At 51.9% G+C, this 13,432-nt stretch overlaps 4 protein-coding genes across 4 annotated transcripts; 1 reads left to right on the top strand and 3 right to left on the bottom strand.

The window, feature by feature from the left end:
- Positions 1-198: 198 nt before the first annotated feature.
- On the bottom strand, positions 199-3,038 carry GUITHDRAFT_47205 (hypothetical protein; the record flags this gene model as incomplete). Its single annotated transcript, XM_005819927.1, has 11 exons — positions 199-257; positions 623-683; positions 955-1,043; positions 1,269-1,410; positions 1,911-2,075; positions 2,330-2,410; positions 2,470-2,549; positions 2,595-2,664; positions 2,717-2,832; positions 2,887-2,941; positions 2,991-3,038. Coding segments are annotated over 11 exons (966 nt in total), but the record flags the coding sequence as incomplete, so codon positions are not given.
- Positions 3,039-4,463: 1,425 nt separating this feature from the next.
- On the bottom strand, positions 4,464-6,889 carry GUITHDRAFT_120836 (hypothetical protein; the record flags this gene model as incomplete). The annotated part of the gene is made up of 10 exons (XM_005819926.1): positions 4,464-4,511; positions 4,556-4,650; positions 4,754-4,868; positions 4,925-4,964; positions 5,015-5,081; positions 5,129-5,185; positions 5,239-5,298; positions 5,354-6,712; positions 6,767-6,812; positions 6,854-6,889. The coding sequence occupies 10 exons, from the start codon at positions 6,887-6,889 to the stop codon at positions 4,464-4,466; spliced, it is 1,923 nt and encodes a 640-aa protein (XP_005819983.1).
- Positions 6,890-10,425: 3,536 nt separating this feature from the next.
- GUITHDRAFT_120835 (hypothetical protein) lies at positions 10,426-11,408 on the bottom strand (the record flags this gene model as incomplete). The annotated part of the gene is made up of 8 exons (XM_005819925.1): positions 10,426-10,455; positions 10,515-10,595; positions 10,654-10,686; positions 10,732-10,784; positions 10,850-10,965; positions 11,023-11,150; positions 11,194-11,287; positions 11,341-11,408. 8 exons carry the CDS (start codon positions 11,406-11,408, stop codon positions 10,426-10,428), a joined length of 603 nt encoding a protein of 200 aa, XP_005819982.1.
- Positions 11,409-12,755: 1,347 nt separating this feature from the next.
- Positions 12,756-13,156, top strand: GUITHDRAFT_120834 (hypothetical protein; the record flags this gene model as incomplete). Its single annotated transcript, XM_005819924.1, has 3 exons — positions 12,756-12,807; positions 12,855-12,961; positions 13,010-13,156. 3 exons carry the CDS (start codon positions 12,756-12,758, stop codon positions 13,154-13,156), a joined length of 306 nt encoding a protein of 101 aa, XP_005819981.1.
- Positions 13,157-13,432: the final 276 nt, after the last annotated feature.

Here is a 13,432-nt window from a genome sequence, read left to right as displayed (position 1 = left end):
CCCCTCCCTCCCTCCCCTCCCCTCCCTCCCTCCCCTCCCCTCCCTCCCTCCCCTCCCCTCCCTCCCTCCCCTCCCCTCCTCCTCTCTCTCTCTCCCTCCCCCCCCTTCACCCCCGTTTCTGTCCCTCTTGCTCCCTCCCCAGGCAGCATCATTCGTTTGCTCAGCTCCAGAACACTTCGAGCTTTTCTCTTTCTCTGTCTCACCTGGCATTATCGACGATCCAGGTTCGTTGGCAGGAAGCAGCAACTCTCCCAACCCTCGAGAATCAATCAGATAATTATATTCCCTGCTGCTGCTGCTGCTGCTGCTGGGTGCTGCTGCTGCTGCTGCTGGTGCTGCTGCTGCTGGTGCGTGCTGCTGCTGCTGGTGCGTGCTGCTGCTGGTGCGTGCTGCTGCTGCTGCTGCTGCTGCTGCTGCTGCTGCTGTTTTCCCAACACTGCTGCTCCTCCTGCTGTCTTCCTACTGCTGCCGCCGCTGCAGCTTTACCTACGTCTGTGTTCCCTCACCATCCGTCTCTCTTTGCGTCCCCTTTCCTCCTCACTACTGCAGGTCTATCCCTACCTCCCTCACTGGGCGTTTTCTCCTCACATTTCAAAACTTCCTTCCTCGCATCCTCTTCTACCTGATCTAGGCCCGGATCCGAGCAACCGAAGATCGTTTGCGATCTTCATGAGCGAGCAAGCCTGAGGGAAGGAAGTGAGTATGGTGCCGAGGGGGAGTTGAAGTCAAAGAGAGGAGACCAGGTTGTGATGATAGAACATGTGGAAGGAGAAAAACAGGTGTAAGAGAGGATAACGAAAAAGGAGGATAACGAAAAAGAAGAAGATCAGTTGGGAAGGGAAGAGAAGGGAGGAGAACAACGGTCAAGGGGAAGAGAGCAGAGAAGAGCAGAAAGGAGGAGAAGGCAGGGGAGGGGAGGTAAGACGATGGGAGGGAGGGGAGGGAAGAAGTCACCAGCGTGTTCAAGCACCCTGAAGTTTGGACGAGAGCGTCATGAGCGGCGAGGGACTCGAACTTGTTGGGGGCAGAGAGAAACTGGAGGCCTGGGACCATGCGCAGAGATGAGAAAGAGAGCGATCAGGAGGGACTGAGAGGTAGCCGAGGGAAGGAAGGAAGCAGTGGTCAGTGGGAACAAGGGGGGACGACTGAAACGAGTGAGGAAGAAGGGGAGCTGAAGGTAGAGAGGTATGGAGAGATCAGCGGGGTAGAGGAAGAGGAGGGAGCAAGAAAAAGTGCAGGGAAGAGAAGAGAGGGAAGGGAGGGGTTACCAGTCTCTTGCGAGATGATCTCTGCGATCTCTTTATCGTATCCTTCTTCACAATTCAGACCAGTGCCCACAGCTGTTCCTCCTAGCGCCAGCTCGCAAAGACAGGGAAGAGAGGAGCGAAGCCTGGCGATACCATTCTCTATCTGGAGAGAAAACAGTCAGGATGGGGTAGAGCGAACATGAAGCGACCAAGGAAGATGGCTTAATGAAGATGAGAATGACGGATTGATAATGTTAAGATGATGATGGAATGAAGCTGTTGACATGGTGTGAAGCTGATCATGGTATGAAGCTGATCATGGTGTGAAGCTGATCATGGTATGAAGCTGATCATGGTATGAAGCTGATCATGGTGTGAAGCTGATCATGGTATGAAGTTGATCATGATATGAAGATGATCATGGTATCAAGCTGATGATGGTATGAAGCTGATCATGGTATGAAGTTGATCATGGTATGAAGTTGATCATGGTATGAAGCTGATGATGGTATGAAGCTGATCATGGTATGAAGATGATGATGGTATGAAGATGATCATGGTACTGTTGATGGTTTTGGTCGTGATGGTCGTCTGAGTGATGAGGACGATGACAAGAACGCGCGGAAGCAGGACAACGAGGAGCATGAGGACACAGGATTGGACCTGTTTGGCATAACCGGAAATCTCCTGACCGAGAGTGAGAGGCGTCGCGTCCTGCAAGTGCGTTCGACCGATCTTGACGATATGAGCGAACTCCTCCTCCTTCCTCTTGAGCGACGCGTGGAGGCCCTCAAGAGCTGGGATCAGATGCTGAACGATCATGACGACCTACAGCTCCACGGTGAACGGAACTCGAGGGAGGAGGATGGGGAAGGGGAGAACTGGGGAAGAATGTAAGCAAGTAGAGGAGGGGAAGCAGCAGGAGCAGGAGCAGGAGCAGGAGCAGGAGCAGGAGCAGGAGCAGGAGCAGGAGCAGGAGCAGGAGCAGGAGCAGGAGCAGGAGCAGGAGCAGGAGCAGGAGCAGGAGCAGGAGCAGGAGCAGGAGCAGGAGCAGGAGTGGAGGAAGGGAGGCTCAACTTCACCGCAGCTATGTGCATGGCGGATGGGAACGAGTCGTTTGTGGACTGACCCATATTCACATGATCATTGGGATGGACAGGATGCTGCTCAGGAACAGAAACGAATCGATGAGAAGAAACGAAGCGCGAGAGGTTCAGGTCACCTTGCTTCCGACCTCTCCCTTCAGCAGCTGTATAGCCCTGTTGGCAATAACTTCATTCACATTCATGTTGGTTTGCGTCCCTGTTTGGGGAAGTAGTAATTAGTGGGAGGGAGGGAGGGAGGGACCTGAGCCTGTTTGATAGATTGAAAGAGGAAAGTGCTCATCCAGTTTGCCGGCTACAAGCTCATCTGCCGCCTTACACGTCACAGTGTCAGCAGGAGCGGAGACAGGGCAGATGTATCTTTACCATCATGATGGCATCTGCTACTTCAGGAGACAACTTCCCATGTTTCTTGTTGTAGTTTGCTACACACTTCTTGAGGACCCCGAACGCTCGGATCACCTGTATCGGCATCCGGTGCGCTGAAAAAAGTTTTGTCGTCAGGCACCGGCACAAGTGGTGAAATGCTCAAACACATTCATCGCCGATGGCAAAGTTCTTCATAGATCGCGCTGTTTGTGCTCCATAAAGCTTCATAGACATCATTGTCATCGCTGGCTTCAACCCGCTCTCAACAAACCTTACACGAAGGCACCTCGATCTCCCCGAACGAATCAGACTCGATTCGCTGCAATCATACATAACACGAGAAAAACACTCAGACCGCGCTCGGGAAGAAAGCAAGTGTCACCATCTTTTGAGCGCTATAAAGCCTTGCAGAATGAGCGTCCAGGTTGGCAACCGACGTGCTCAGCAAACAAGCGTTTACAACGAGAGAGAAAACTTGACTTGTTCGCATCATCCCCTTGCGTCAAGAACTCTGCGCCTTACTCGATTGCTTTCTTTCAGGAAGAAGTAGAGATCAAGTTTAGTTGGCGCTTCAAGGTGACATTTCATGAAATGGCTCTTACTGATTGCAGTATTTCACACGCTGTCAACATGCAATCAGCTCTTTTTGTGATGAGTCTGAGAAAAGATGAAATGCAATCTTCGATCAATCCAAGAAAAGCTTTAACGAAGAAATTGGACACGTATGAAGGCAGAAAGTGTATGCATAGATAAGAAGAAGATGGGCAGCAATGAATGATTCAAATACATGATCGGCAAACGAGGATATGGCGCAGGAAGAGGAAGAGGTGCAGAAGGTGCCGAAGGTGCAGCAGGAGCAAGAGAAGGAGCAGGAGCAAGATCAGGAGCAGGAGCATGATCAGGAGCAGGATCAGGAGCAGGAGCAGGAGCAGGAGCAGGAGCAAGGACGCAAGACTGACCGAGCGATCCATATGCGTCCCTGTATGCGTCCAGTTTGTTGCAATTTACGCATTTTTAAAATTAATTACTTAAAGGGTAAATCAACAAGTCCGCCTCAACAAAAGAGTAAAAGAAAGAAAAGGCAGCGAAAACCGCCACTTGAACCACACGCGACGGCATGCACGACAAGCAGGGGAACGAGGATCAGGACAAAGAGCAGTAGCGCAAGGCTCCTGCAAGGAGGACGGCAAGACCCATGCGAGATCGATATGCCGGAACAGACGAGCAAGCAAGTGATGAAAGCTAGGGTCCCCATACACCGCCTCCTGAGCGCATCCATCCCACTCCGCTGTCAGCGTAGCTCCATGGTGATCTATTCTTTCGCGCAAAGATGATGGTACATCAGGTTTTCATCCTGAGCACTGATACAATCGAATTCCGTCATCTCCTTCCTTGCATTGGGAGTCAAACAAGCGCGTCCCAGGAGAAGCCATGAATGGCGCGAAGCTGCGTGCAAGGTGGGGTGTGGTGGTAGGGCCGCGCATTTTCTACAAGATTGGGCGGTCTGGGCAAGGGGGTAGGAGCAATTGAACTCGAGGTTCCAAAGTTGAGCAAGACTTGCACTAATTAGTTTGCCCTCCATGTGGAAGAGAGGGCTAGAAGCAGGCTCTTACAGAAGTTATGGTATCATTTTTCTTGTACTAGAAGGGATGAGTCGGCGACAAACTTAGTTCGGGGGTCGCGTATAGTACAGTTTGGACCTTGGAAAACTGGAACACGGAAAAAGGATCAAAGACAGGTGAAATTAAATCTTGCGCCTCTTGGACGACTGAATCTCTTCGCTGATCCCGGGCTGACGCAGATACATCAGAACATCACATTGCAATCTAGTCGTACCTGCTGCCTGAGGGCCTGATACAGCATCCCACTGACAACTTCCGCAAGCTCCTCAGCAACCTCTGTGTCTGGAACTGCGAGCACGCTGCATTTTCCTGGAAGGAAACGGTGAGATGTAAGAGAAGAAGCAGGAGGAGGAGGAAGCATTGCAAGGATGTGGGGGAGCAGGCAAGACGATGATGGAGGAGAGTGTCGTACCTGACTCGTAAACATTGACATAGACGTTGTCCTGATGGTTGTCAAGATCGTCGTCCTTCTTCCATGTGAGCAAGCATGAGGTGCGGATGTACAGAGAAAGGTTGTTGAATCTCGACTGTCAAACGAGTCAGGGTGAGAGGAGACAAGAGCAAGCAGCAATAAAAAACTCACAGAATTTCCTTTCTGAGCGACAAACTGAACTTTGTAGACCCTGGCATGAGCATTAGGAGCAGTGAAGGAGAAAGACGGGAGGGAGTGAACCTGTCTTCGAACATCGATTGCTGAAGAAACTCGCAAAGTGCCTGCATGTTGAGCTTGATTCCTGCCTCTGCAGATACATTCGTTAGAACCTTGAGGAGACACCTTAAGTCGTACTCTTAAGATTGATGTTCCAGCTTCCCAGGAGAGGAGCAGACAAAGTTCGAACCTCATCTGAAATGCGCGATGAGACAATGGCAAGAATGAAACCTACTTCGTCATCTCACCTAAGCACGATAGTGCTTTTGCAGATTGCATCGGTGAAAGTCTCCAAACAGATTGATTTCCTGTTCAATCAAAAGAATCAAGAGACAATCACCATCTTCCAGTGAGTTCAATCACCGCTCATCCTGTGGTAGTTGTCGATGTGGCGGATAAACGAAGCTAAGCATTGGTTCGCGTCCTCCAACATGTTCCTGTCCTTGCATCCATAGGTCTGCGTCTTCCCGTTCGCCCATATCCTTATGGTGATCTGATCGCAACCCGGAGTCCTCATCCTAAATGTGCACGAGTCCAGCTGCTTCTTGCCGCTACTTCTAGCTCCCTTCTTGCCCATCTGCACAGCCTCCATCACTTGAAAGCTGGTGTTTGACATCGGCCAAGGATAATGTGGATGGAAAGCCAGAAGATCCATGTCCAAGACTGTGTCATGGTCTGTTACGAGTCTTGGAAACAACTTGCATAAGCCTGTTGCTATGGCTTTGGTAACAAATGGTTCGCGCTCTGGTATCCCATCCACTGGAACAACATCCGAGGGAGCTCTTTCAAAGCTGCAATCAGCAGCGGGCTCTTCTTCAGTGTGCATCAAGTCTTCCCAAGCTCTTGTAATGTTGAGCAGGAAACTCTTGAAATGCTCCACGTCGTGTTGAACTTTAGCCCTGCGATTCGCAGCCTCTCTCTCATTGGTCTGTCCTGCAATCTTTGCCACGAGCTTGAATGCAATTCCAGTATTCACAGCCGACTGCAACATCTTCCAGTTAGCCTTCCCCTCATTGAAAGCCTGATTGGGGGCCTCCGGAGCGATCTTGATCCACTTCCCTGGACTTATACCAATCGCCATCGCCTCCATCAAACTGGGCGGAGGTCTGAAGATCAAGGTGAGATCAGGAAGGTTCCAGGCCGTTTCGAGGGATGGGATGCGACTGAAAACAGCCTTGCCCTCCACGTCCATACTGTGCAGTGCTTCATCAATACCATTCTTGCTGTAATTCATCTCTGGTTTCAGAAGAGCCAACTTCGAATCCATCTCCTTGATTTCAAGGCCTGCAGATTGATTCTCTAGAGCACCTTTTTGTTCGTTCAGATGATAAGCTGGGTCTTGCAACGAAATTTCCTCTCCTTGTTCATTCATCTTTCGAGCGCCGAGGCTTGAATTCTTCTGCAGTGTGCTCATCACCCCCTTGAAAGCGCGCATGGCAGTGACTCGAGTGCGAAGAGTTGTCCAGTAACGAGATGAAGATTCGTGATTCTCTTCCTCCGGCACTTCCTCGGTATTCAAGGTCATCCCGGGACAGATGTAACCAACAGAAGCAGAATCCTCCGAATCATCGAACATGCATTCAAATGGCGAATCATCTTCTGCCGTGTTCAGCAACAAGTTGACAAACAGATCCCTTCCTTCTTCGGTGACTGGGATATCGAAGTTGCTGTAATCAACGTCGATAAGCACACTTGAAGAGCATGGAGATACAAGTAAGGCACCTGAATTGCATGTTTTGAGACTCCGCCTGCATGGTATTGGAGATCACGACAGACCGGAGGTCTGCGACGGGGTCTCCAACTGAACTTTCGGTACAGTGCTCTGTGTAGGCAGAATGGTTAGAAAAAGTTTTGTTTGGCTACGTTCTTGTCGATTTCCATCATGTCCTTGCATTCCATCTTTTCCCTGGCCTCAACCTATATCCCTTGCCGTCCATCTCTCATTCCTTCCGAGCCCAAGTTTCATCCTACATCCTTCTCTTTGCATCCATAATTCGCCCTGCCTTGTCCTAGCCTTTGTTATCCCCCGATGCACCTGAGCTGTCGGTTTCAAGGAACATCGTGTTACGGCCTTTCCTCTGCTCGCTTTTCTACATGAGTTTTCTTTTTCCATTATCATCTCATCATCCCTCCCTGCCCTGCCCTGAATAGTACTAAACACATCTTCCATTTCCATTCGATTCTCCATCCCTTGGCTGTTCTCTATCTCTCAATCCCCTCCCTTCTCCTCTCCTTCCCTATCATCTTGTCTTGCTTTCTCCTCACCTCTTCTCTTCACTCCTCTTGTACCCTTCACTCCCTTCTCTCTCTCTCTCTCTCTCCTCTGCCACCATCTGCCATGGTCAACCCTCTTTGTTTGTACTCCCTCTCAACCACTGCATGTTCTCGCCGGCTCCACATTGACCCCCTACCCCCTGTACCTTGTCCACCCCCACCAATCTCATGTACCGCACCTCTGTCACTCGAGATGTAACCCCACCCTACCACCCTACCTTGTCACTCACCCTGTAATGACGGGGTGAAAAGATCGTCATTGTACCTACAACCCCCCCAAGTCATCCTTCTCCACCCCCTTTTGAACAACCCTACCCCACCCTTCGATCGAATGTCAGGCCCCACCCCCGGGGAGATCTATCTCCCGCACCCCTCATCAAATTGACACCACCCTACCTCATTCCTCCTCCCATCCTATTCCACATATGGACCCGTACCTACTCAATCACCAACTACTACCCCGCCATCCCTCCGAGCTTTACCCACCCCACCCGTGGCCATGGAAAAATCTTTTTTAACCACCCGCATAAAACCCCCTTTGGCGATAACCCTACCCCATTGCTGCCATTTCCGCACCATATACCTACCCCTACCCCATCCATCCGCGTTTTCACCCCACACATGTGACGAGAACTTGATACACCCCTACCCAACCCCTACTGTATACACGGTCCACTACCACCCCACCCAGGGACCCGCGACTCTATTTGCCGACCCCCCTACTACCATTGACTTGCGTAATTATAATCACCCCACCCTGGTTTCCCAATGATTCTACTACCCCACCCTTAATAATCAATGACTTTACTACAGAGCCTTTTTTGAACTTATTCAAGAAGGACCGGTAAACATCCCCCATGACTATGTTATTACTCAGGTAGGGTTCGAATAATTAACCTAAAAGTCCAATGGACCCTACCCCACCCTTCCTCGTTCCAGTTTCTACATAACGAGGTTAGAACCCCACCCCACCCCACCTCACAGACATGTATGTTTGTCCATCAAACCCGGGCCACAAGAATCGATGCCCCACCTGTACCCCTCTTGTGATATTTCCCTTTACGCTCAGTCATCATATCAATACCCCCCTTTGCAAGCAGATGTCACTTCTATGCCCTTTGCAATCTAACCACCCCCACCCCCCACAGAGCTTTCATCTCCCCCATATCTCATCAAATCGACCAGCATGACCCCACGAGCCCCTCACCACCCACAACTGGCACCCTCCTACCCGCGTAGAGGCTATGCTCTTCCGGATGCTACCCCCCACCGTGACCGCCATCACCTAGGGGTATACACCACCAACCCTCGGGACTACCCCTATCTACATATATAAAGGACCTTTCCTGCTTCTTTACTACTCGATTTCCGGCCACTAGCGTACCGTCGGAGGCGCACTTAAAAAAGTAGTAGTGCGTACTTTTTTACTGTGCACTGCGGCAGTCAGGCATACCGGGCGGAACCGTCACTGCTTTTTGTCCGGCCGGCTTCACCGTGGCACAGGCCGGGCCCCGGCCGCTATCGGGCGGCCGGGCCTCTGAGTTTACTGACTCCATTAAAGTCAGTGATCATGGCATGATGATTTCAAAGTACCGTACCGTACTGATGCGTTGCGCTTTCAAGAGTCTGTGGTGGTTGGCGGATCGCTCGGCGAATTGAACAAGGAAACGGCGGCAGCGCTGGATGGTCTCTCGGCCTCGCAAGACGTCTGAGACTCAGGTGATCCGACTTGCAAACGCATCCGGTCCAGGATCTTTCGTCAGCTCAAGGCCTCCCTGTCCTACGCTGCCATCATCGCGGGTGCATCCCGGTATGCAAGTCAAGTTCCGAGCCGGCGGCGGCCACCGCGACATCGCTGGCATGGCCGCGCGGGGGACTTGTCCTGCGCGCAGTTAAGTGAAGGTATCAGTTAAGTTTGGGGGCCGACAGCAGTCGGCAGGATTGGGTTTGGTTCTCGCTGTCTTTTCTCTTCTCGCCGTTTGGCCTGTGCGACAGTGTCAGGGTCAAGCCTCCTCGACTCTCCTGATTGTCCTCGTACTGATTTTTAACTTAACTTTGAGTAAAAGACGACCCCTGCTGGTGCGGAGTCAGTGAGTGGGGGAGCCTGGGGGAGCGACGGCAACTAGAACGATTGGACTCCGACGTTGCCACGGTTAGGTAAAGGCCTAACTTAACGCGGCCTCCGGCGGCTGTGACGGCACTGCCGCACTGCACTGAGTCAGGATTTCGGCTCGGCGGAGGTCCGGCACTGAAACTGTGACTTTCACTTAGAGAGGAGCCCATGATACCGGCTGAGAGAATCTTTGACACGTCCGTAGCGAAGCCTCCGGGTTCTCGTGGAAACTTTACTAAGTTGAGAGGCTGGGCAGAACGATCGGACTGCCGCACCGCCCACTGTCCGTCGGTCACGGGTGTTTAGGAGAGAACCTTCAAATTTGTTACGGAGAGTTGGAGGCCAAGGCCTGGTTGAGGATAGGAGATCCTGCCAGCTTGACAGCCTGTGACATATATCAGTAAAGTGAGGATACACGTGGGAGCTCGGAAATTTCTTTTTCACTCTTTGAAGACATGTAGCCTACCCACAGACCTTCAGTATACCTAATTCAATCTACAATATTGTTGCCTTAAAAATACAGTGATGGCCGGGATGGGCGAGACGAGCCGCAGAGCTCAGCCTGGCAGCAGGCGATTCAGCGCTCTGAACAAGTCCGGAAGATTTGATTCACCACCATCATGCATAGCAGTCAAGGCCCGATATTCGGTCACGTGACAGCAAGCACGAGTATGACCAAGACAAGGAGGGAGCGGCCGGGCGACTTGACGACGTGGACGATGTCACGAAGATTCCAGGAGCGACGGGAGTAACTTCGAAGACGGGGGCATGTGACAGAGGAAGAGGCGGGACGCACGGCGGACTGAGCCCATGACCGACGGAGCACAAGTTACCATAGATCGGAGATGACACGTTGCCATGAGGCTGAAGTAATCAGCACTGCAGGCATTATCATTGGGTTTGATCACAATCGAGTTAAAACGCACAAGAAAAATTAGTTGAAGAGTACAAGAAAGATAGAAAGTAGTACTGGGATGTGCATTCAACCATCTAGACATGCCCCAAGCATCTTTTCTCCACTCAGTCCAGTCTCGTCCGAGTCCTCTTGTTAGCTCAGCGCTCTCTTACGCTGGCACGGCTAACTCGAACCCATCAGGGCCCGGGACCCGGCGCACCCAACCATGACGCTGGTCAAACCATCCTAAGACAAGGTTGGCGCTGAATGCGGGCAGCCTTGGCATCGATGGCTTCCCTCAACCAGTTGATCTCGTTCTGCAGCTGCCAACAGGCAGTCTCAGCTCCCTCGAGCGCATTGACAAGTTGGTTTGACTGCTACCTGAGAGACGTTGTCCGACTTGAAGTGAATATCCTTCGTCAATTGACATCTTAGTTCTGTCAAAGAAAAAAGTCATACAATCTTAGAATGAGCATTTGACCCGGCAGCAAGGAAGCCGTTAGGCAAGATGACTAGGCACCAGACAGAAGCGCGAGGATGCACTTGTGATGGGCGCAGACAAAGGGTCAGACTTCACCCTCATCCTCAGTTTGCTCGAGTCTCTTGGCGAGAACAATGATGTCCTGCATGACATCCTGTATCTCCTTCTCCTTGCCTCGGATCTCCTTGACCTCTTCGACCTCGAAGCTCCTCCTACACACGCTTCCGGTCATGCAACCAATCGATTACATGGCAGGGTTTCGGACTCACATCTTGGGCTTCAGCTTGACTTGCTCCGACAAGACACTCGCGTTGCGGTTGATGATGGTCTGTCGGAGGAACGCCATGCGCTCTCGCTGCTCCAGCATCTTGAAGTTGGTCGAAGTCAGTCGGATATGCTGACGCATGCTTACCGTGTACCTGAACCTTACAGTCATCGACCTGGCGCTGGGAGCAGCTCAAGTCTGAGAGCTGGTTGAGACGCGCCGTCATCTCCTCAAGGGTATCGTTGCTCCTGTTGTAATGCTTCCACACCCTGACAGCGCATCGAGTAAGAGAGATGAGAAGAGCGAGGAGGGATGAGCGTACTGATCGATCTTCCAGGGGTCCTTGCCTGTAACAGCTCTAGCATGGGTGAGGGACCTTGCTCCTGTCATGGTTGGCTGCTCCACTCGGAAGTGAAAGCAATCCGCATCAGACGTGCTGAAGGTACTGCCAGTGTTGGAGCAGTGGCACGAGGTCGGACGGGCAGAATTTTGTCATTAACTAGCGACTTGTTGTTTCTGGTGACTTGTGATCGATTAGATTGGCATAGTGCACCGCATCCTACTAAGAATTCCTCTATCATCGTTTTGCTTTCTGCAGAAAACAGTCAGAACAGGCCATAGTCCACAAGTTCCTCGCCCTTTCTCTTGTTAGGCAACTCTCTCTTGGGCCTGTTTGTTGTGTGTTTCATTGTGAAATGACTGTCTCTGCAGTGAAACATGAAAGGTACCAACTTGGTCACAGCTTGTCTTACAATGTTTCACGGCCATCGATCCTGCTCATGTCCGTGGCAACATTGACAAGGCTCTCTCAGTCTATCCTCCTCCTCTTCCTTACTCTCTCAGTCTATCCTCCTCCTCTACCTTACTCTCTCAGTCTATCCTCCTCCTCTACCTTGATCCATCCTTCACTTCAGACTGGTTTGTTCTTCTTTCCAAGTTTCCTCCCTCCACGGACCCCAAACTTGAAGACGGACCTCTGCTACAAAGCAAGCTTTCTGTACCGGTACACCTTCCTACGAATCCTCTGAGAAAAGGTAGGTAGGGTGGTGCAAGGAGGCACCTGGCAAACTCAGCATGTCAAAGTGACTTATCTGTGCCTGTCTTGACTCGTGACCGTTTCATATCCCCCCGATCTTGTAACGGTCCACCGTGAGCCTCAAACCCGAGCAACCCTTTGTGTCCTCCTGCTGAGTGATATTCCGGTCGTGCCGGCCCGGGGGCCCGAGCCTCTGAGTGGGGATGAGGGTTAAGTGAAAGCCAATGAGACCGGTCGCTACGAGCTCGACGCCCAGCATGCGGCCGTCCTCCCTGGCTCCCCGCCTTCTTCCTGACCCCTCCCCTCCATCTCGTTGCTGGTTCGATCCTCCCTTCTCACGCCCTCCTCCCTAACCGTCCCCTCCATCTCGTTGCTGGTTCGATCCTCCCTTGTCACGCCCTCCCCCAATCTCGTGTTGATCTCTTCATTCCTGGCGACCACGAACACACTTCAATGACTTTCTTCTCCCCTCACGACTTCACTTTCCTTCTCGTTTTTGCATTCGGGGGGCTTTCTCTTTCAACACCTGCTATACTTGACTCCTCTACCCTATCACACCTTGCACACAAGCTCAAGGTATGTAGCGGATCTCCCGCTCTTTGTTTTCTTATTGGTCGTCTCTGCTGTTCCCCTGCTTCAAGTTTCCTGTTCTCGCAATCTTTGACCACATATCAAGCCTGCAGTCTGGTCGAGCTTTCTGCATGAGGCGTATGGGACCACAGGCGCTGGTTGTGTATGAGGAGGACGAGGAGGGTGTGCTTAGGGTCGATCAGGGCGTCAGGACAACGTCGTCCTTGTAGTTGGAGGATCGACCGTGAGCAACCGAACGCAAGTGGCCGAGAACCCAGAAGAGCACCCAGCAGAGTACCCAGCAGAACCGTTGGTAGAGGAGAGGAGGTCCCTTGAGGTGAAGCATATCCTTGAGGTTCCCTGTGCTGACTCTCAGGTGGCGCAGAAAGCGACTCTAACGTGCGAGTGTATGGTGAAGAGAAGGAAGGACGTCGGGGGCGACATGCTGTTGGCATGGGAGCGAGCTCCGTCGCTCATGTTGGGACCCAGGACGTTGCACGCAGGTCCAGAAGAGCATCTCTGGTCCACATGACCACCTTCTCCTCCTCTCCTTCTCTCCTTACTGAGGTTTCATGTGCTTTCAGGGGTGGTCGTCAACGGGACTTTGATCGTTGCAGGCGGCCAGAATCTACTTGGAGGTGAACATATCAGAAAGATCCTTGCTATCAATCATCTCATAGCCTTACCCTCCTCCCCTCCCCTTCGCTCCTCCCCAGTCCTCCCCATAACCCTCCTTCCGACTCCTTTTTCCCTACACTTGGTCCTCCTACCTCCTCCTCCCTCATATCCTGCCTCTCAACCTGTACAA

Source organism: Guillardia theta (genome assembly GCF_000315625.1).
Source record: "Guillardia theta CCMP2712 unplaced genomic scaffold GUITHscaffold_199, whole genome shotgun sequence".
Taxonomy (NCBI): Eukaryota; class Cryptophyceae; order Pyrenomonadales; family Geminigeraceae; genus Guillardia; species Guillardia theta.
This window is presented reverse-complemented; position numbering and strand designations above follow the sequence as displayed.